This window comes from Trachemys scripta, chromosome 18 (assembly GCF_013100865.1).
Source record: "Trachemys scripta elegans isolate TJP31775 chromosome 18, CAS_Tse_1.0, whole genome shotgun sequence".
NCBI classification, from domain to species: Eukaryota; Metazoa; Chordata; order Testudines; family Emydidae; genus Trachemys; species Trachemys scripta.
Window position 1 is genome coordinate 2932051 of NC_048315.1, and position 21875 is coordinate 2953925.

At 45.0% G+C, this 21875-nt stretch overlaps 1 protein-coding gene across 4 annotated transcripts in view; it reads left to right on the top strand.

The window, feature by feature from the left end:
- Positions 1–21875, top strand: part of SPECC1 (sperm antigen with calponin homology and coiled-coil domains 1) — a 143526-nt gene that overhangs the window by 14227 nt on the left and 107424 nt on the right. For all 4 annotated transcript variants that reach the window (XM_034752290.1, XM_034752292.1, XM_034752296.1 and 1 more), the window contains 2 exons: positions 904–1071; positions 5634–5769. In XM_034752290.1, coding sequence (XP_034608181.1) covers positions 925–1071; positions 5634–5769 — 283 coding nt within the window. In that variant the 5' untranslated portion in view covers positions 904–924. Of the gene's footprint in view, positions 1–903; positions 1072–5633; positions 5770–21875 lie in introns of those variants that run through there.

Consider the following 21875-nt stretch of genomic DNA (forward strand, 5'->3'; position numbering starts at 1 on the left):
TGGAAAATTCTAGACTGACTGCAGCTCCTTTTCTTTCTCTTTGCAGAGAAGTTGACTGTTACCTTTTTACTGTCTCTCTTTTATGGAAATACAATGGAACAATCATTTCATCACTGTAGCAACATCAACTACCGCAGCTCTAGGCTGGATTGATCAGTTAAAGATACAGTATGGTTGATTTGTGCTACTGAGGAATTCTCAAAAATAAATAAATAGTGAGAGGAGAGCGTGTGTGTGTGTGTGAGGATTCTGTTTTGAATATAATATATTTTAACATAATCATGGTTCAAGATGAAGATGCTGGATTGACGGTCTGACCCGGAATCCTCTCTTTTATCCTCAGGACTGGTACAGACTTTTATGCTTTCTTTGCATGAGGCGTGGGGAAGATCCTAGTCCAGTGCAAAATGTTATCATTTTGTTTCTTGAGACTGTCTTAATATTATTGAGTTTCTGGGTAAAGCCCATCTTATGATTCTGAAGCCTGGGTGCTAAAAATAAGGACAACTGCACCTTCTTCAGTGGCTGCATTTAGACCCTTTCTTGAAATCTGAGGGTTGCAGTTAACTTGCATAACATAATGCAAATTGCAGCTTTCCCTGTACTTTTTAATATTGGATAGGCAATCCCATGGAGATTACAGGCCCAAGCAGAATTCAGTGTTTCCTCTATGTATTTCATGTGTTGCAAATCTGTATTAAAGGTGTGGGTAGCTGCAGGCCCCTTTATCGATCTCTGAAGGCCATGCTTTGTCTATTCTTGAATGTCTGCCTGTGTGAAGAGAGGGGAGAATTTGGTGTATTCCTTTCAGCCCTTTAAATTGGCGCCAGCACCTCTGCCTCTCTTTGGATTCCAAATGCTTTAAAAACATTAATATCTGCTTTCTTTTCTGATATTCTGCAGACCGACTCCTTGGGAAAGAAAATGAAGAGTGCTGCCAGACCTTGGAGTGCAATGGCAAAGCAAGGGAACCATGGGATTGACAGAGGAAAATCTCTCCCCACCACTTCCTCAGGCATGAAGACTTCCAAATCCTCTACTTCACTTGCTTTTGAATCTCGGCTCAGCAAGGTACTAACCAGTAAGCAGTGTGCAAGCATTCCAAACTGATTCCAAGCTATCACTCCAGTTAAGGCGGGGCATGTCACCAAGTGTTTAGGGCTTTGGCACTGGGTGTGTGAATGTCTGGATCAGACTCTACTGTATGCTTATTATACCATAAAGAGTCCTTGTGGCACCGTAGAGACTAACACATTTAATTGGGCATAAGCTTTCGTGGGCATAAGACACAGACCTTTCGTGCTCACTGGGCATAAGCTTTTGTGCCCAAATAAATTTGTTCGTATCTAAGGTGCCACAAGGACTCCTCGTTGTTTTTGCTGATACAGACTAACACAGCTACTACTCTGAAACCTATTAAACCACAGTGTCTGTATACATTTGACCATATTGTATGTTTTGGGATAGTCATTCCAGATTTGTCTCTGTGTGTGGATTGGTGTGTGGTGGGGATGAAGGAGGGAATTTGACCATGGTGGGTGGGTGGGGGTGGTTTGGACTGGACTGTGGTGTGTGTGTGTGTGTGTGTGTGTGTGTAGTGCATGCATTGGATATATTGTGGGTGAAGGATTAGTCTGTACAAAGTATGTGTGGCTCAAATTGTACTCTGTGGATGTGGATTGGATTGGACTGGATTGCACTAAATGGGTAGGAGTGGAGGGTGATTTTGAGGGTTTAGAATTTATTTTCCCAAAAAAGAGTGGTGTGGGTTTTTTTTGTTTGTTTGTTTTTTTTTTTTTTTTTTTTTTTTTTTTTTTAAGGGTAATGATGTTTTTTTTTTTCTTGGTTTTCCCCCCCCCCCCCCTTTGAAAAGGCAAGGTACATAGCAAAAATATTGTTTGTGATAGAACGTTTACATTTCATCATACTCCTCTTTTTATATATATATTTTAATAAGACCAGAAATGCACATGGAAAATAATGTTCCATTTTATTGCACATTCCAAACCTGGGATAGTGCTGCATCTGTGTTCTGGCAGACCCTGAACAAAGAGAGCAATATGGTCCAAATATAGAAAAAAGAATAGGAACCTGGGAACAGAGACTTTGTTTTCAACAATAAGAGTTGATTAGCTCTGTAGAATACTACATATTGTTAATGTTCAAAGAGCCTTACAAACACTTATTAACCCTTGCAGCCCCCAGTGCAATGGGTCCATATATTATACCCACTTTACAGACTCCCACAACTCTAAGCATCTCAGAAATGAGACACTTTTAGCCCCGGGCTCCAGCCAATCTTTTTTCATTATAAGGTCCTTCCTCTAAAGTGTGGTGCTGTGCTGGCACTTCTGAGCGAGTGTTGTAGAGGTATGTGGGGGCAGGAAAGCAAGGGAACCTGATATGTTTAATTGTACATCTTTTAAAGAACATGGTGTTTTCTTTCTAGCTGCCTCCATGATCTCTAAGCTGCTGAGCAACTACAATACAAACAAAAGCTGATCTAATGGAAGAGTTAGCAAGGGGCTGTGGAAAGACAGACTGGGCAGTGAGGTGCACCTGGCACCATGAAAAGTGGTTAACTTGGTAAAAACTGCTGTAGAGAAAATGGATGGAGACTTCTCCAGAGGTCAGAAAGTCAGATTGCTCTGTCTTGCTCTCAGGAATGAACTGGCAAAGGCCCTGCCAAAATGCAAAACTTCAGATGTCTGGTTTTCTGCAGTAGATCAACGCTCTGGCTATCAAAGCTCACATGCTCCCGGAGTCTGGGAAACCACAGACTGAGTCAGATGAAGAGATGAAAGAGAGAAGAAAATTGGAGCTGAGAGAGATTTGATCTTGCTTTAAAAAATTACAATTCAGGAACCCCCTAACCATGGCATGTGTTTGCAGTATAATCTCCCTTCTCATCTCTTTTCAATCCACCAATATCTCACTCTAGTCTAGAGAGAGATGCTACAGTGCCTTGGTTTTTTAAGATTCTCAAAAGGCTTCTCTCTCTTGAAGGTTACTCGTTAGTTAATCTGAGCTGTGGAAGTGCACAAAAAGGGAAACGCAATTGGCGAGGGTTCTGAGATGGACTCCTCCTTATGTTGGTCTAGGCCAACATCATTTCAATGGTTTCCTTGTGAAGCATATGTTTTTTGGTCTTTCAGATTTGCATGAATTTCCTGAATACGCCTCTAGAATGAACTTGGATTACCAGAAAAAAAAATCAGTCTTGCTTTTTCAGGTGCAGTAAAGTTTACTGAGTAAACTCTGGGTGTTAGCAGATTTTGGAATATTAACATACATAGTGGTGAGCTGGCTAGTGGAAATTCAACCAATAAAAACTACATTAAAATATATGCTTGACTATCTCTTGTATGTCTGTGTCTAGTGCCCTGTAGTAGGTCAGACTGGCACCTTGCCATATGGCAGGAGGTCCTGGTTCAAATGTCACACCAGGACTTTGGCTCATCACCAGTGCTGACATGGCAGTGCAGTACTGGAAGAGGAGATGCTGCATTGTTAGCAGTGCCAATCTTGGATTGCCACATTAAAGCAAGATCCTTTCTGTCAGCTTTGGGTGGGTTGTCCAATTGGAAGTCCTGTGGACATAAATTTGCTGTCCTGCCTAGCATTTCCTCTCTCAGAAAAAATGTTCAGCTATTACTGAACACAATTTGTTTACAGAGTCACTGTATTAGTAGAGCCTTATTCATAAGTTTTTGTTTAATACTTCAGGAAACTTTATTCTAGTGTATGTGTGTGGGTTTTGTGTTTTTTTTTTAAATGCCTGAGCAAATATGATGCAGCAGCTCCACATATACCATTAGGTTTCAGGCTTGTAACTAGATCACTTGTCCTGAGATCGCAAATCCCTCCCACATCCTGCATGTTCCAAGTGCTTTCTTGAATGTCTGGGAGGGGACAAATCTGCAGTCACACTAGACATGTCCCCTGGGGAGCAGCTGTAACTAGTTCAGTTTAGTGGGTCCTGAATTGCCTGAGCATCTTGGGTACCAATTATCTGCTTCTTCCAGAAGGTCCCCCTTCAGGCTCCCTTACCTATGCTTTTTACAGGACACCAAGGCTTCCAGTTCCTGTGCATCAACCACACTTCCATTTAAGTACCTGCTTAGAACACACCTTGGGGCAGGGATCTTGTCTTCTTCCAAGTTTGTGAACCACATCAGTGGGGCTGTATGGATAATAATCTGGAGGTTTCTGCAGCTTCTTTGTCTAAACCTGAGAGCTGATGCAATTCTGTGCTGAGAATGATTCCCTCTGGCAATCTGAAGAGCGAAATGCCCTTTCTTGGATACATTCTTCCATTTTCACACTGATAATCAAATCCTGCACCTTCCAGTAGTGATGCTAGCACCAGCACCTACCAAACTGTCCTGGGTTAGTTTTATTCACTGCTGTTCAATAAATGAAGCCCCTGAAGGTCTAAACAGCTGAAGTGATGCCAGACTTAAGATAAAGGATTTCCCTTTGGTAACTGTGATAGTGGCCTCTGTGTTCTCTGCTCTTTCCTTTTGATGAAGCAGCCTGCAGTCCTCAGCTAAATGAATTTGGGATCTTGGCTCAATCCCTAGTGGGCTTGTTGTTCATATCACAAAGCAGAGTTTATGATGCAGCTAAGTTCATCAGTTCTTGCTTGGCAGAGAGATGGGAATGAGCAGACAGCCTCTCCATTAGAAATGCCTGGCCCTCCCAGGTCAGGATCTGAGGTCACTGCTGGAGCAGAGTAGGGCCTGTAAAATGGTCTCAACTGAAACGGAAATAGAAAGCAGCAATTCTTGCAAGGCCTAATACCTTTTGTGGCATAGGGGTGCACTGAGATGCCAGTTATTTTATATTGTTCCTTGATGGTTTTGTGCCTCAGTTTCCTCAGCTGCTTGTTTTCTTTATGTTCAGAAGCCTAGGTGCTTGAACAAATGCAACTCCAACCAGGACGTGGGGAGAAGTCTCCAGTGCCGTGACTGATGATCAGGAGCTTCTGAATGGGACTCTGGGGATTTTTCATCCCATGCCCTCAGTCATTGCTTATTTCATTCTCCCTCCTTCACACCCCACTATAGCCTGCATCATCAAATCTGCATTGCCTCTTGGTCCACTTCACTGAAAGGCAGGAATTAATACAAAAATGCTTTTCCCCACCGTGGAAGGCTGTTGAATTTGGTACTAATAATACCACCTAGTAGATAAAATTTCAAGCACATGTATGAATGCACTGGGCCTGCTGCACCAGGGAATCAGGGAGTAGCCAGTGGTGTCCATTAGGCCTGGTATCTGAGTCAAATTTCATCAGTCTCATTTCTTTCTCAGCCTGTGGGATGTTGTCCTGGGTCTTGGCCCAAAGGAAAATATGTCCTTGCATTGCAGTAACCTCCTTGGTGCCAGGCTGGGAAAATCCCTCTAATATATGGGAGAAGGATATTCCCCTCTTCTGAATGTTCTGAAATGACTCCGGATTACTGTTCCCAAAGCAATAATTTCAGTGGGTTTCCTTTTCCTGAAATACTCCCTTCTCCAAGTGTGTCAGCACTTTTCTTTCAACTTGTATGTCTGTAAAATCATCTAGCTCCTGGGCATACCAGATCTCTCATTTTTCTCGTTGCTCACAAGATCTCTCTTTCTTGCAGCTAAAAAGAGCTAGCAGTGATGACATGTTAACAAAGCCAGGGGTGACAGCAGCCTCCGGGGTCTCCAGACTGAAGAAGACCATTACAACAGGAGCAATTTCTGAGCTTGCTGAGAATCGACTGAAGTCCAGCACAGGTAGGAGTACACTGGATGGCAGATCAATTTCTCTCAGTTTACCAAGTTCCCAATTGAGTCTCTCATATGATCATCCCACTAGTGTAGGGAGCCCTTTCCCACTATAATATTAATGTTGAGGCTGACACGGGCAGACAACAGCTTTCTGTGCCTCAGAGACATACCTTTGATTATAGCCTACACACCGTAAAGTCAGTGTTCCACCACAGCTTCGCTCCACTCCAACATTATCCGTTTTCCCACATTTGACACTAAACAAAATTTTACCATTTTCACAGGGTGATAAAAAATCAACTTTGCCTTTTGTGGAAAAATGGGGAAAACTGTAAAATCATGATTTTTTCCCCCCCAATCCTCATGCGCTTGTACTGCTCAATCAGTTGTACCTTGCCTTTGATTTTAATTCAATACGTTAGCTATTTTATTGAATTAATTTTCAGTCCATATACATGTCATAATTGGTAACTTAACAGTGGCATAACAGTTCTTAAAATGCTGGTAAATCCCATTAAATATGTTGCTTGGCTGTTTAGCATACACAATATTGTCTTAATGTTCAGGTTATTGTATTTAGGATTCATTGTGCCTTGTTTTTCCATATTGATTGCAGTAAATAATGTGTTATAACCTTCATCTGTATAATTCAAGAGTGAAAGTGTTTTTTGTGAATTAAACAAGTCTTCAGAAGCACTGCAGAAATGTTAATTGAATTGTTATGCCCAAAGCTTGTGCGTTAGTCATTCTCGATTCAGATGTAATGGTGCTGAACTGTAGGAGCTTCACATATTGACCAGTTACAAAGAAGAGTCACTAGGTGGCACTAGTAGCTGGTGCTAAGACATGGTGAGAACTTTCTATCATCACTGCTTCCTGAGGGGATGGGGCTGTTCCATGCTGTTGTTGAAACCCAGCAGGGTCCTCCACAAAGAATCTTGGTCATTGCAAAAGGGAAAGTCTCATTGTCCCAGACCAGACATACACAGCATTATAGCCAAGCCCAGTCCAATGCCTAATAATGAAATAAACCAGGAGTGCTCAAACTTTTTCTGCGTGGATCATGTCTTAATAGAGACAGATTGTCTCACAGAGGTCTCCTCTCCCCTTGTGATTGTGCAGACCCACCTCCCCTCACACAGCAGAGGCAACAAGAGTCTGAGTTAAAAAAGGACTCAAAGCAGGATGGTGAGGTGGCATGTTGACCTAGTGGCCTCCTGTGGAGCTTGTCCCCCGTGCCTTTTCCTGGTGAGCTCTGCCCCTCCGCTCCTTCCAATTGCTTTCAGCTCTGCACCAGTTTCCAAAGGCAGCCAGGCACGCCATCTGCATACCAAGTACTCTGTGCAAACACGCGGCTTTCCCTGATGAGCTCAGCAAACACACGCTTTTGTCTGCTCTCTGGTGGCATTTCAGAGAGAATGCAAGACCTTATTAAATTTGGCCGTGACCTCACTATTTATCATGGCCTCTGCAGGGTTTGCCAGCATTCAGGCAGTGGGCAGAGCAATGTTGCTAACCAATGAGGGATAAAAACTTCATGGAAATTTTTATTCCTTTCATCTGAGTGGTGCATAATGTAACATTGTAAAGGCATCATAGTAACCCAAACACAGATCCTATTCTTCAGTGAAGCAGAGCCAAGACACTAGAATTTAATGGTGGCTTGTCACTCGCATTTCATGGAAGCATTCAAGTTTCCGCAGCCAACAGAGTCACGCTGGCCAAAGATTCTTCGGGGGACAGTGAGAGGAGGAAGAGAACATACCCAGATATTGCAGCATGGGATCCTGGGAATGCAGCCAGGGCAGCATCACTGTAGGGATCCCAGAATGGAATACATATGTCAGATATAAAAGCAGAGGCTCTGTGCTGGAAAACTCATCCCTCATGCCTATAGAACAGGGGGAAGGGAGAAGAGGATCTATGACTCTTTAAAAAATATAAAATAATCTCTTGATTTGGTTCCTAGCAACCAGATGAAATTTGAATATTGTTCTTCCACCTTAGAACTGGTAGCTGACCGAGCATTCAGCTTTGCTTAGCACATGTCTAATTCTGAAGGAGAACATCCGCACTGAGCAACATCAGCACAAGTTTGAGAATCTGCATCTGTGGCTGTGTAATACACAAATAATCAGTAATCGTTTAAATCTTAAATTCATAAAGTGCCTTTTAATGTGGAAAATAGACCCAGGTGCTTTACATATTGTGTGTGCATGGGCACACCAGATCCTGCAGCCTTTACTCAGGGGAGTAGTTGCATGCTCCAAAGGGTTCTTTGAGGGTGATCTGGGCTCATTGTTCTGGCTTCCTCTTTTTCCTACCTTGAGAATGTTTGCTCAGGCATTGGAAGGTTTTGATGGCAACGGGTGAGTTTTCAGTGGGCGCACTCTCACACACCCCTATATATAATATAATAAAAGCAGGAAGGAGGATATAAAGCCGAATGCTCTCATTCCATAGGCATGCTAAGGACAGATACCGAAGGTGAAATTATATTAAAGTTAATGTTTAAAATTAAATATAACAAGTTAGGAGGGAAGGTACTGTACATCTGGGGTCAGGCTTGGGTTATGAGGGATTACAGGTATTGGTTGCAAGGATGAAGAGATACAGACATATCACATAACCGGCATAGACCCAGATTGGGGTGCAAGAGTTTTTTAAAGAGTCAGTGGATAAGTGGGCTCAGGTACGTCACCCATGGAATGTATAAGGAGTCCAAGTCAGTATCGGTGCAGCGAATGAGTACATGGGTGGGGTGCGTCCCTTGGTTTGTCAGGGAAGGAAGTGGGCTATTTCCCTGGTCGGCGGTCTCAATTACTCAATGTGGTATTGATGGTGTCGCGTGATGTGTTCCGTATAAATGTCTCTCGACCACCTGATGGTGTCATACACCATGAGCTGTCTCATGAGCCGGGTATAGTGTCGACCGACTCCGCACGCTGTCAGTACCGGCTCGTTGTGGGGGTCCCACGAGCCCAGGGCTCCCACAATCAGTATCTCCTCACCTACAAGAAGATTAGGACCTGAAGTGACAGAGGTCACTGAGTGCCCCTTGGGAAATCTGTATTGAGAGAAAGAGACTTTAGAAAAAGTTCAACAGAGAGAAGTTAAGCTGCAGCAAGTGCAGTTGCTGGAACCCCACTAAAGCAGTAACTCCAAGGTGTCTTTGGCAGTGGACAGGGCTAAGCTGCAATAGTAACTTGAATGCAGAATCAAGCTAGGTGAGCATATTTGCCTGGCTGGGAAATGTAAGACTTGGGTTTTGGGAGATCCAGGTGGCTATCGTGTGGCTGGCTGATAGAGAGGCACAAAGAATTCTAGGCTGTCTGACCCAGAGGCCTCTGGTTTTGACATTCAGCTTTCTCCTCACTGTGCCTCTGCCCGCTTTTTCGATCTGCATGGGAGCATGTATTTCTGCGCCTTCCAATAAAGGACCCAAAGGTCTGATGCTCGTGCTCACTTTCCGATGTTTCTCCTGGGGAGGAATTGTGGTGTTGGCCTCCCATGTCTCAGGATTCCAGACTCTTGTGTGCTGAATGCAGACCCACACCATGTCATACAGACAGCGTGTGATCTCCTTGCCCCCAGCTGCACCAGACTCCCCTGGCTCCTCTTCCTTTCAAGTTCCACTTCAGACTTCCCCTGTCTGGTTTTGAACCTCTTGCTAGCCTCACTCCACTCGGCTTCCTACTCCCTCTGCAAGCCTACTGCCCTCCCCTGTCCCACCTTATTCAGTGTTAGCCCCTTCTTGGTGTGAGAGAACCACAGCTTCTGCCCTCAGGCCTTTGTATCTCTCTGCCTCTTCAGCTCTACACCACCTTCTTCCAGATCTCTGCTGAAATCATAAGTTCTTTTCTCCGTTACTTACACCTGTTCCTTTCGCTCTTCCTTTTGTTCTTATTTGAGTCAGTGGTTGGGTTACTTATCTAGAATGCAGTTTTATCTGAAGGACACTACGGAAACTCAGATTGTATATTGTGATGTGTCTGTAACATTATTGCTGGCCTATAACTTAAAAGAAACAAATTATTGAAACCAAAAATGCCAAGGTTGCATACTCCCTTGAGCATAACCCTCCCACATTTGTTTTGGTGACCTTGAGCAATAGTGTGTGTTCCCAATGTCGCAGATAATAAATAATTGACACCACTCTTGCCTGTCTAAACACAGCCTGTGGTGTGTAGGCTGTCCTTCGTGGAGTTTAAGCCATGCACACCATTCTTTTTATGCTGACACAGACTACCCTGTCTACCTCATTAGAAGCTAATGCAGTAAATCAGAGGCAGCTTAAAGGAAGACTGGGCCAACCCCCTCTCTCCCCCTGGCAAGCGGAGTCTGAGCAAACGGACTGGAGACAGATCCCAAGCTAGAATTCCTGCTTTGTGATGTTTGGCTACGTAAACTCCTGGCTGTTTTGAAAGTGTATGTAAAATGAAATGACACATACAGGGAGAGCTGCCTTGGATGTAGATTCCTGTTCCACTGGGTTATTTCTTGCCGTGGGGAGCCCTGAAGCAGAGTGTTAAAGGCCAGATTTCTAAAGCTCTTACAGCTGTTACTCAGAATGTTCCTGTGTAACAAAAGGAGCTGGAGGAACAACAAAACTGAAGGAGAATGGGGGAAGGTCTTTGGAAATGCCTATGTAATGTTTGCATTTACCAAGCTAAGTAGTAAATAAATTGGCTGAAAAGGTGTAGCTATACAGGTGTATACCCAAGCTGGTACATTTTGGAATCCCTCCCATCCTTGGATCTCAGGGTTATGGGAAGGTCGGTGTTTCCCAAACTATGAAGTTTTTAGATTTACAAATGAAACTAAATAACTGTGACTTTATACCCCATATTCGTCATAGAAATATGGTTATGATATGAATATGGCATAACTAAGATATACTTTATGCAAGATGGCTTATGTAAGATATCATTGGAACAGTTATAATGTGATTATCCAATTTGTATGCATATATCATTTCTGTATCTAAAGTTAGGAATATGGACTATGTAACAATTACAACTGGGTGGGTATTCGGGAGACACCCCCCAGACAACAGGCCATCAGCCTTGATGGGCCGTTACGAAGAAAAAAGACTGTGAAGATACTAATCTCTCTTCTTCCTGAGAGTAGTCCTGGGAGGTAGCTGACACACTACTAGGGGCATGTCTTCACTAGCAACGTTATGTGGCTGTATAGTCACGGCACCAGCCCCACCTCCATGAAGGAATAGCTCCCAGCGCTGTCTACACTGACACGTTACAGCACTGAACCTTGCAGTACTCAGGGATATTTTTTCACACCCCTGAGTGAGAAAATTACAGCGCTGTAAAGTGGCGGTGTAGACAAGGCCTTAGTCAGGTGCTCCTGTCACCTGTACTAAGCGCTATCTTGGACTTATAGTAATTTTCCACTAACAGGATGGGGAGGTCAAGTTTGGGAAACAAAAGATTCCTACCTTATGTAAATTGTATTTAAGGCTAGGAAGGAAAGCAAACAGGACACTCCTCCATTGCCTACCCAAGAAGAAACACTGCTGAAAGTACCTGAAAGGACAAAGGAACTGACCTGTGGGGAAAGGCAGGGGTGAGTCCAGCCTGAGGCAGGGCTCCAGGCTCTAAGAAGAAATAACTGAACCTCTAAACTACAGAGACTCTGCAACTTGCTTAAAATAACATTTAGGGTGAGAAATTACTTCTTGAAACTAGTATCTTTAAGATCTTAAATTTAGTATGTGTGTTTTGTTTTATTTGCTCAGTAATCTACTTTGTTTTGTTTGCTGTTCCTTATCACTTTAAATCTCCCTTTTATATTTAATAAATTTGTTTATGCACAAACTGGGTTTAATAAATCTGTGGGGGGGGGGCAAGAAGCTGCGTATATCTCTCTTCACAGTGAGGAAGAGGGTGAATTTTTATGAGCTTGGCTGTGCAGATCTTTCTATACAGCACAAGACAATATACCTTTTGGGTCTGCACCATAGACACCAACTTTCCCTCTGCCCGGTGGGTGCTCGACCCCCTAGTCCCGTCCCAGCCCTGCTCCTGCACCACCCTTGCCCCGTCCCCATTCCACCCCCTTCCCTAAAGTCCCTGTCCTGCCCCGCCCCCTTTCCCCAAGTCCCCACCTCTTCTCCACCTTCTCCCCTGAGTGCGCCGTGTCCCTGCTCCTCTCCCTCCCGGAAAGTCCTAAGCACCGCCAAACAGCTGTTAGGCGGCTGGTGGGTGGGAAGCGCTGGGAGGGGGAGGAGCGGGGACACGGCACACTTGGGGGAGGAGGTGGGGAAGAGGTGGGGTGGAACTTGGCTGCCGGTGGGTGCAGAGCACCTGCTAATTTTTCCCTGTGGGTGCTCCAGCCCTGGAGCACCCATGGAGTTGGCGCCTATGGTCTGCACTCCAAGGGAGGTGGCACCTGAGTGCTGGGGCAAGTCCCTTTAGATGAGTCTTCCCAGAGCTGATCTCAGAGTCTGTGTCTTTCTGCAGTTGGGGGTGGCCCTGCCTGTGTGTGTGCTAGAGGAGGCTTAAGAGCCTGGCTCCGCAAGACCGGGTAAAGGGGGCCTAGCTGGCAGAACAGGCAGGCTCAGTGGTATCTCAATACATCAGGCACCTTAAAGGGGGACAACACGTCACAATAACCTTGTACTCTGTTACCGCCCATCAGAAGATATGAAAGCGTGTTACATACTTAGGCCATGTCTACACTTACAAGCTTACAGCGGCACAGCTGTACCAGTACAACTGTGCTGCTGTAAGAGTGCTTGTGTAGCCGTGGTATGCTGATGGGAGAGAACTCTCCCGTCAACGTAATAAAACAAGCTCAATGAACAGCGGTAACTATGTCGGTGGGAGAGCATCTCCCGCCAACATAGCACTGTGCACATGAGCGCGTATGCCGGCAAAACTTGTCACACCCCTGAGTTACAAAAGTTTGGCCGACATAAGTGCTAGTGTAGACATGGCCTAAGTCATTTACTTACCTTGAAGGAGTGTCACATATTATCCTCACTCTACAAATGGAGAAACTGAGGCACAGAAGGTGCTGTGAGTTGCCTAAGGTTACACAGCAAGTCAGTGGAAATCTTGGCTCTCAGTTCCCTGTAGTTTTCTGCAGAATCCCAATTTATAAACTTTCTGGAGTCCACTTGTAAATTCTCCAAAGGACTGTTGAGTTTAATCTCTCTGGTATACTCCCCCTCCCTTCCCTCTCCCCTCCCCCCCCACAATATTTCCAGCAGCAGCAGCTATTACCTGGCAAGTTCATCGACTGAAACATTCATCTTTCCAAATGTCCTCTTGTGTGCATTTGGTTTTGTGCTGAGTGAGAGAAGCCAGATGAAAATAGGGAGTGTGACTGGGCTGGGTATGTGCAGAGCTGAGCTGACAGCTCTGGGCAGGATGGAGAGATCTGTGCGATACTCGTTGATATCAAGTTCTGTCAGCTGCAGTAGTCTGCATCAACGTAAATTACATCCAAATGTAAATAGCAGGGCAGGTTGTTTGTTTTGCTAGGCTGCTTTGCTGGCTCATTTGTTTGTTCATGGGTGAAGCCTGAACCTATAAAGAGCTATTCACCTCACCTAAAAAAACCACATCTGTTTTTCAATAGAACTCTTTGCCTCCCAACTAAAGGTTTGTCTGAGTTTGAGATCCTCAGGATGATTATAGCTGTTGCTCCTATCTCATGTTTTATAGAGATTCTGAGCACTTTACCAACTACAGGAGGGGTAGGCAAACTACGACCCTTGGGCCACTTCCGGCCAGCCAGACAATTTAATCTGGCCCTTGAGCTCCTGCTGGGGAGCGGGGTCTGGGGCTTGCCTCGCTCCCGCAGTCTAGCCAGGGAGTGGTGTCGGGGGCCGCTCCGTGCGCGCATGCCGCAGCTCCTGAAAGCAACCGCATGTCCTCCCTTTGGCTCCTATGCATAGGGGCAGCCAGTGGACTCCACACGCTGCCCCAGCCCCAAGCGCTGCCCCCACAGCTCCCATTGGCCGGGAACTGTGGCCAATGGGAGCTGCAGTGGCAGCGCCTGTGGATGGGGCAGCGCGCAGAGCAACTTGGCTGCGGCTCCATGTAGGAGCCGGAGGGGGGACATGGCCACTGCTTTCCGGAGCTGCTTGAGAGGTGCTGTCCAGAGCCTGCACCCCAACCCCCTGCCCCAGCTCTTATCAGCCTCCTGCCCTCCGAATCCCTCGATCCTAGCCCAGAGCACCCTTTTGCACCCCAAAACCCTCAGCCCCACTCCAGAGCCTGCACCCCCAGCCAGAGCCAGCACCTCCCCCCCAATCCCCTGCCCCAGCCCAGAGCCCTCTCCCACACTCCGAACCCCTCACTCCCAGCCTGGGGCACCCTCTACACCCCAAACCCCTCAGCCTCACCCCAGAGCCCGCACCTCCAGCTGGAGCCCCCCTCTCCCATACCCCAACCCCCTGTCCCAGCTCGGAGCCACCCCTCCACTCTCCCGCACTCTGAACTCTTCATTTCTGGCCCCACCCCAGAGCCCTCACTCCCTCCTGCACCCCAACCCCAATTTCATGAGCATTTATGGCCTGCCATACAATTTTCATACCCAGATGTGGCCCTCGGGCCAAAAAGTTTGCCCACCCCTGAACTACAGCCTCAGTTATAGCTCTAGAACTTGAGCAAGCTGTGGAGGAGGAGAAGCAGTGGTGGTAGGAAGGGTGTTGTGCCGGTGAAGGCCAGGGGAAGGCCAGGGGCCACCAGGAACACTGGGGAGTGAGGGTTTTCCTCACCAGTACAAAACGGGTGTAGTAGCATACACACAATGCATGGTTCCTCTGGGGTGCTCAATATTGCTGGCAGTGCCATCTGCCCCTCCCTGTTTGCCATCAGGGTGTTTAGGCAGCAGCAACATTATGACTCCCACATGCAGGAGAGGTTTGGGGGAGGGAAAGGACTTTCCAGTCCCCTCTTCTCTCCTCCACCGCCGCTAATGCCTCTGCATGATGGCAGCCATATTTTCACCCTATAATAAATAGATAGGAATGTCTTCTGGTAGGAAAAATTTCAGGTGAGCATAGATGGCCCTCAGTAGGGGAAATAGGAAATCCCAAAGACCTCTCTCTCCTTTCTACCTAGCCCGCAGAGACTAAAATATACCAGCATGGAGACCAACCCATCTGGCTCACCTTTACCCTACAGACTTCAGAATGTCTTTCTGAACAAGTCCTTTCATCTCCAACGAGATATTACCCCAGGAGCTTGCTGGAATCTATGCTCCCTTGGATCAGAAACCTTTTGGCTATTTGTTTTTATTCCTTAGACCAAAGAAGCAATAATAAGCACACTTTCTCGGTGAAGGCAACAGAACAAGTGCATTGCTGCCGGTGCCTGCCTGCTGAGTTGATTAACTGTAATGGTCACGAGCAGAGAGATATATTTAAGGCAAACCCTAAGGAAATTAAGAGTTTAAATTATCCTCCATATGTCCGGCGTCCCACTAAAATGAATACCCCCCACAGGTCACTTGGGCAGAAGTATCAATGTCAGGATGCTACATTGTTAGCACAGTAAATGAAGCTGCATAATAAATGATGTTTAAATGACCTCACTCTATGAAGAGGGAATTGATACAGATATACACCAGACAGGGCTGTTTGGAAGCTGAAGGCTTTTATGCTTCCATCTCACACCACTGTCAAGTTTTTTTCTTTTTCTTTTCTTTAGACACCCTTTGTTGCGTATAAAAGAAAGTTAGTGTAGCCAGTGATGGCCAAAGTAAGGCCCAGGGGCCAAATGCAACCCATAGAGATCTACAGCATGGCCTGCAGCCCCTCTTCTAGTTAATGTGTTGACTGACTCACAGCATGCAACTGTCCATTTTGGCCTGAGCAGGCACTATTGATTATGAGAGACTGCAATTTGATCCTTTTTATGCAAATTTAGTGTACCGCTCAGATTCCTGCCAAGTTCCCAGAGTTGCCTTCCAGTTGAGTAAATATTTGGTGCCCACACACAGTTCCATTGACCCTATTTTGGAAGGACAATCCTTTTTTTTTTTTAACCAAACATTTATCATTACTCCAGGAGTCCCTCCCAAGGGCTCTCTGAGTTCCCTGGTTTCCACTATCGTTAAAACATGTGTCTCAATATTTTAGGTGTTGAAATGATGCTCGCTCTATAATGTGGTAATACCCTGGTAAATAGAAAGATATGATAATTATATTTGTGTATCATGTCTCTTGAAACAAAAGCGAACTATTGTAATGATTGGGTTTTGATGTTTACATGGCTGGGATTTATAAACTTGTTAAAACTTGCTAAATAAATAACTAGGACACACCTTTTTTTTTTTTTTTAACTGCTTTTCTTCCCAGATGTCACTGCTTAATGCTTTTCTGTGTTGGCAGTGCTGGTCTCTAGAAGAGGTGGAGCCTGGCTCCATGAGGGTGACCCAGATCTCTTCCCTCACTTTCCCTAGTGCTATGAGAAAAGATATTAGGTTTGACATGTGCTATCCCCTGGGAAACCCGGACCAGAAGGGCTCACTGAGGATTAGCATTAGAGAGGAATCACACTCCATTGGCTGATGCTTTGTCGCATTTCCTCTGTTAATCCATTGAGGCATCTCTTTCCTTTCAGAAAAACGAGTACTCAAGACTTGAGATTTCCCAGAGGTCTATACCTGTGTCACCCAGTGTGTTGTTTCCCAGAGTGACTGTGTGCTAATGTGAGGCTGGGCTGGACTAGAACCCTTCTTTCAATGGTCAGATGCTTCAAAACAGATTTTTTATTTTATTTTATTTTATTTTAAATAAATGGCTTTAAAAACTCCTTGACAAATCTAACTGGCAATTCAATTTTTCAGAAAATGCTAATGGGCCCCAATTAGAGCTGAAAAAAGGAAAGTGATTCTGTTTGAAGGGCAGTTCTCGGATGAGCTTAGTCTCCTTTTACCCACCATGCATCAAGTTTTGACAGTGTCTGTTTCTTGTGATCTGTCACATCAAAGGCTGCTCTGGGTCTGCAGCAGGGTTGATGTACCTTGAGTTCAGTAAAATTGCCGTCTTTTTTTCCTGTAAAAGATACAGACTGGGGCATGTGTGAGAAGCTAATGACATTGGTATGTGCTGTTATATGACAAGACCTCACTAGAAACCAAATGCCTGAACCCATTTGGGATTTCCCTGGGACAATAAATATACTGGAAAGCTTCATCTGGAAATGTAGCTGGATTCTGCCATCTGCCACAGATGCAATCAGTGGCTCCGATACCATTGCAGTCTTTCCTGAAGAAAAAGAGGCTCTAGCTCTGGAAACAGAATACCAAGGCAAAAGCAAAAATCCCTTTGGAGCTTTCAAGGCAGAAAATCCCTAAATAACTTGAACATGTACATGCACCTATCACTCCACTCCCTGACCCGTGAGCATATGCTAATACAGAGGCACATATTCATACATATATCTCTCCAGGCTCAGATTGACACACACTGATGAAGACAAAGTATTATTATAAGGCTCAGATTTATGTTTTCATCTCCGATTTTCTAGGCAGGATTTAATCTAATTGCCAAGGCCAAACATTTCAAAAGGTGGGGGCCCAGATGTTTAGGTGTCCAACTTTAAGCATCCTTTTTTGTGCCCTGACCCTTAAATGTAAAGTGACAGTCCTTGTTTCAGTTCACACTTTTACATGTTTCATCTGCAAACAGGAGATAAAAGAGAGTTAAAGCTCACATGGAAACCACCATTTAATTGTACAAGTGTAGAAAACTCTCAGCCTTGAACATTGACTGCACAGACATCAGATGAAATGTGGCATATCCCTTTGAGTCCCCCCCTTGCCACCATTCCTTTGTCTTGATCCTTAGTCTTAGCCAAAAGATTCAGATTTGTATGTTCAGCTCTAGTGTAAATATGGAGAGAAGTTAATAAATGGAGTTATTTGTATCCATTGCCATGAAGTGAAATTTTGACTTTCCAGGTACTTTTCTTCCTTGGCCTTTCTTTCCACTCCCTCTTGAAGTGGGTTGCTTGGTAGGCACTTTGAGATACCTGAGTAAGGAATTAATTCTGCTGCTAGTGGGGACCTCCTCTTTTCTTAATGCATAAATGACAATGACCCTGATATCACGGAAACCAAATTCTCTAGATAACATTTTAGGACCTAGGTCTCAGTCCCTGTTTTCCCTAGGCCAAAAGGGTCTACTGCTAGACCCCCTTTGGAAGTGGCATGCAATACTAGTGTGGCATTATGCCCCATTTTCTACATAGTAATATTATTGACATGATGTATTTTATGCAAGATTGGTCATGTAAGGTATCATTGAAACGGTTGTGATTCACTGAATATGATTATCCTATTTGTATGCATGTATCTTTTTGGTATCGGAAGTTAGGAATATTGTCTATGCATCTATTACAAATGTGTTTACACCTGGGGAAAGCCCACTAAGCAGAATGCAATCAGTCTAGATGGCTGGCTGGAAAGGGCAATTAGGGAGAACAATAGGTCTTAGAAGAGGCAAATCTCCCACCTGGGAGCCTTCCTGATGATGCTACAAACAGCTTCCAAGTCATGGCTGCTGTGTCCCTACAGGGGCATGTGACCACGTCACCTGGTACTGGACTACATCTTGGAATACCTGTGTTTTTTCACAGACCGGGCATGGGAACCAAGAGGGGAGACAAAGGGTTCCTGCCATATGCAAAAGCTATTTAAGGCAGGGGAGTGACATCATCGTGGTTCTTCACTGACTCCCTGCCCAGAGAGATGCCTGAAAACACCTGAGGAACAAGGACTAGACTGGGGGAGAAGGGCTGAACGTAGGCTAGAGGGATTTCTAGCCTGAGACAGGAATACCTGGTGTTTTTAAGCTGCAAGCAAGTGCAGCTTGCCCTCAAGAATCTCTGCAAACTGTCTAAATCAACAATTAGGGTGAGAATCTGCCACTCATATCCAATCTCTTTAGTATATTAAGCTTAGCTTGTGTTTTTGGTTATTTGCTAGGTAATCTGCTTTGGTCTGTTTGCTATCCCTTATGAGCACCTAAAATCTATCTTTTGTAGTTAATAAACTTGTTTTGTCTAAAACCAGTGTGTGGAAATCATAACTTGGGGCAGAAAGCTGTGTATATTTCTCTCCACATGGGGGGGGGGGGGAATTTAATGATCTTACACTATACAGTTTGCTGTGCAGTGCAAGCAGGGCCGGCTCTAGGCACCAGCGGAGGAAGCACGTGCCTGGCACATGCTATGGGGAAGCATTCTGTCCATTCTTGGGGCGGCATAGTCCGAGCAGCTTTTTTTTTTTTTTTCCTTTGGGCGGCAAAAATGGTAGAGCCGGCCCTGAGCGCAGGATGGTGTAATTTTGGGTTTACACTCGAGAAGGGGGTGTGTGCCTTATGAACTGGGAGGTGCATTAGCTGAGCCTTCCCATGCAGCTGTGTGTTGCTGCAGCTGTGTGTGCCCCTACCCGTATGTGTGCTGGAGGGGGCTTGAGGGCCTGTCACAATAGTACAGTGTAAAGGGAGCCCAGGCTGATGGGTCAGGCGGGTTCAGTGGTACCCCAGTTCCAGGTGGTACCCTGGAGGGAACCCATCACAACTAGTATTACTTTTGTGGACCTAGTCTAGGATCCATTTAATGAGCCCTAATTACTAGCATTCTTGTCTAATTGGAATGCACAGGGAACAGAATTAGTGCAATGCATTTTAGTGACTTTGTGACAAGGCCTCTGATAACTGACTCTGTCGTGGATAAACGGCACACCCAGCCTCTTTATGAGGCACATTGGTGTCTGTCTGCCGTCAACTCATAGCAGTTAACATGAAGGAACTGGCATTTGCCGACCTATGTTTCTGGTTGTGTCCTCCTTTGTTCACTTTGTTGCTGCCCTGCTCTAGTGCGGCAGCTAAACAATTCAGATTTGCTTTAATATATTGATATTAATGTTTTAATGCTTTGCCCATGACTTATTTTTTTAAAACAGCTCCTGAAATGAAAGAGAACTTCTCCATCTGCTATGTATTCCCATGGGAATCATTTTGTTGGCACATGTCTGCCCACTGGGCTCTGAGCCAGTTAAAAGGATTCAAGTGTGTGGAGGGGATGCTGAAATGCTAAACCTTAAGGACCTTAATGACTTGACTCACTAAATATGTTGACAGTTAATTGGCTCAAGCTAACACAAATAGGGAAGATCCATTACAGCTGTAAACATGCCAGCAAAGATCATAGCAGACCAGCTAGGGACACCATCTAAACAAAAGGGAAAGATGCTAGATTCTCCCTAGAATACCACACGTGCCTTGGGGTTTTTTTTGTTTCTTTTCCTGTCACCTTCAGGAAAGTTATAGAGCAGGGTCAATGTGACCCCATGGTTACCTGCATTAGGTTAATTATCAGCTTTTCACCAGCTAATTTGAAGAGAAATTATCCTTAAGACTAATTCTCCAGGCCTAGATGTATCACAGCCAACATGGCTTGTCAGGGTGCCAGTGTGTTCGCACTTAGAGAATGGGGTAGAAAAAAATAAGGAAGTCAAAGCTAGCCTGGCCTACCAAGTATGCATATCAGGAGGATGCAATGCATTCCTCGCTAGTTTTCCAACTGCTTTTCAGAGGATCTTAATGCTCTAATGGAAGAGAGAGAGGTTGACTGCAGCTTTACAGATGAATTCTTGGAAGGCTGCAGTTTGGTCCCACAAATTTGGTCATAACCTCAAAGTGTCCTAATCCCAAAGATTTATTTTGTAATTTGGTGGGAAATATCAGATTTGCTCTTTCTTCTGAGTTTCAATGTGGACGGTATGGCCCATTTTGTTGTTTGCTGCTGTGAGTCCCTGCTTCTTTGGCACCTGACATTGTGCATGCTACAGACACGCCCTTTTGTAGAGTAGTCTGCCTTCATATGGATATATCCAGTGCTGGTGACAGGTGCAGTGTAACAGCCCTGGGCTAATATTAATCCACAGACCAGGTACAGCACAGGCATTGGTAGTTGGCTCCATGATGGTTCCCAGTCAATGTGCCTCAACATTGCCCAGCAGAGCCCGTCTCTGAAAGGTGAGAGGGGTGAGATCGGTTTCCAGGACCTATTCAGCCCTTGGACTCCCTGCAGAGTCTGCCAACCCATTTGTGCCAGCTGGGATGATGGCTCTGTGATCTGGATACCTGTCCACCTGGTACTTAGGTTGTTGCATGTGCGCGCTCTCTCTCTCTTCTAATTTTAGTACTTGGGGAAAAGTTATATGTGTAGAGGGCTAATCAGCCCCCTGGGATCTAGCCACATGCCCCTCATGGGGGAATTGTACAACTTGCTACCTGTGTATCATGCTGGCAATTAATCCCTGGTTTACACCCCTTTTTCTTTACTATCCATGGTTTGAGCTGCAAGCTCCTATAAATAGCATTATTGTTGTCTTCATTACTTCTGTTGGGGTGGCTACATCTAAAACCCCACAGCTCACCCCTTGCCGTGGGCTTGGGTTGCCACTGCTTGTTTCACTTGACTCTCCCCATCATGATGTTAGAACCATTCTAACCTACATGTTTCACATCATTGTCAAATTAAGGATTGTTGGTCTCCAGCCCTGACCTTACTAGAATGTTAGATTTCAGGGGTGTCTGCTAGGACTGCACGATTACTTTTTGTACGTATTGCCAGCTGCACACTCTGCTCTGCTTTACTACCCAGGACACACTTCCACCATTCTTTCATATGACAGAGCAAGAAGCAGATGTCTGAACTGCTCAGTGTCAAGATTTATTGACCCAAGAGGTTATGTTGACTGATGCAATCCCTCTGGTCAATATTATTTCCTGTTGAAGAAAACCAGAATTCATTGTGTAATCTTCAGTAAAGTAATATCTCCTGGTCTCAATGGTGCTGAAATACCACACCAATCAGAGACCATTCAAGCCTGTACCTCAGAGAGAACGTTAGGACAGGTGTCTAACCCACCAAAACTTCAGAGCTTTTAAGATGATTTTTAAAAGACTTGTTTCTGATTTGGATGTCCCAGATCTGTAGTGTGATATTTGCTTCCAAGTTAACATACAGAGTGTCCCTGGGCAGAGTGAAAACATGGGCCAGTCTTACTTACAGTGCAAATGGGACCTGACTGTGTTTTAACCGTGCCTGAGATTCATGCTAAGG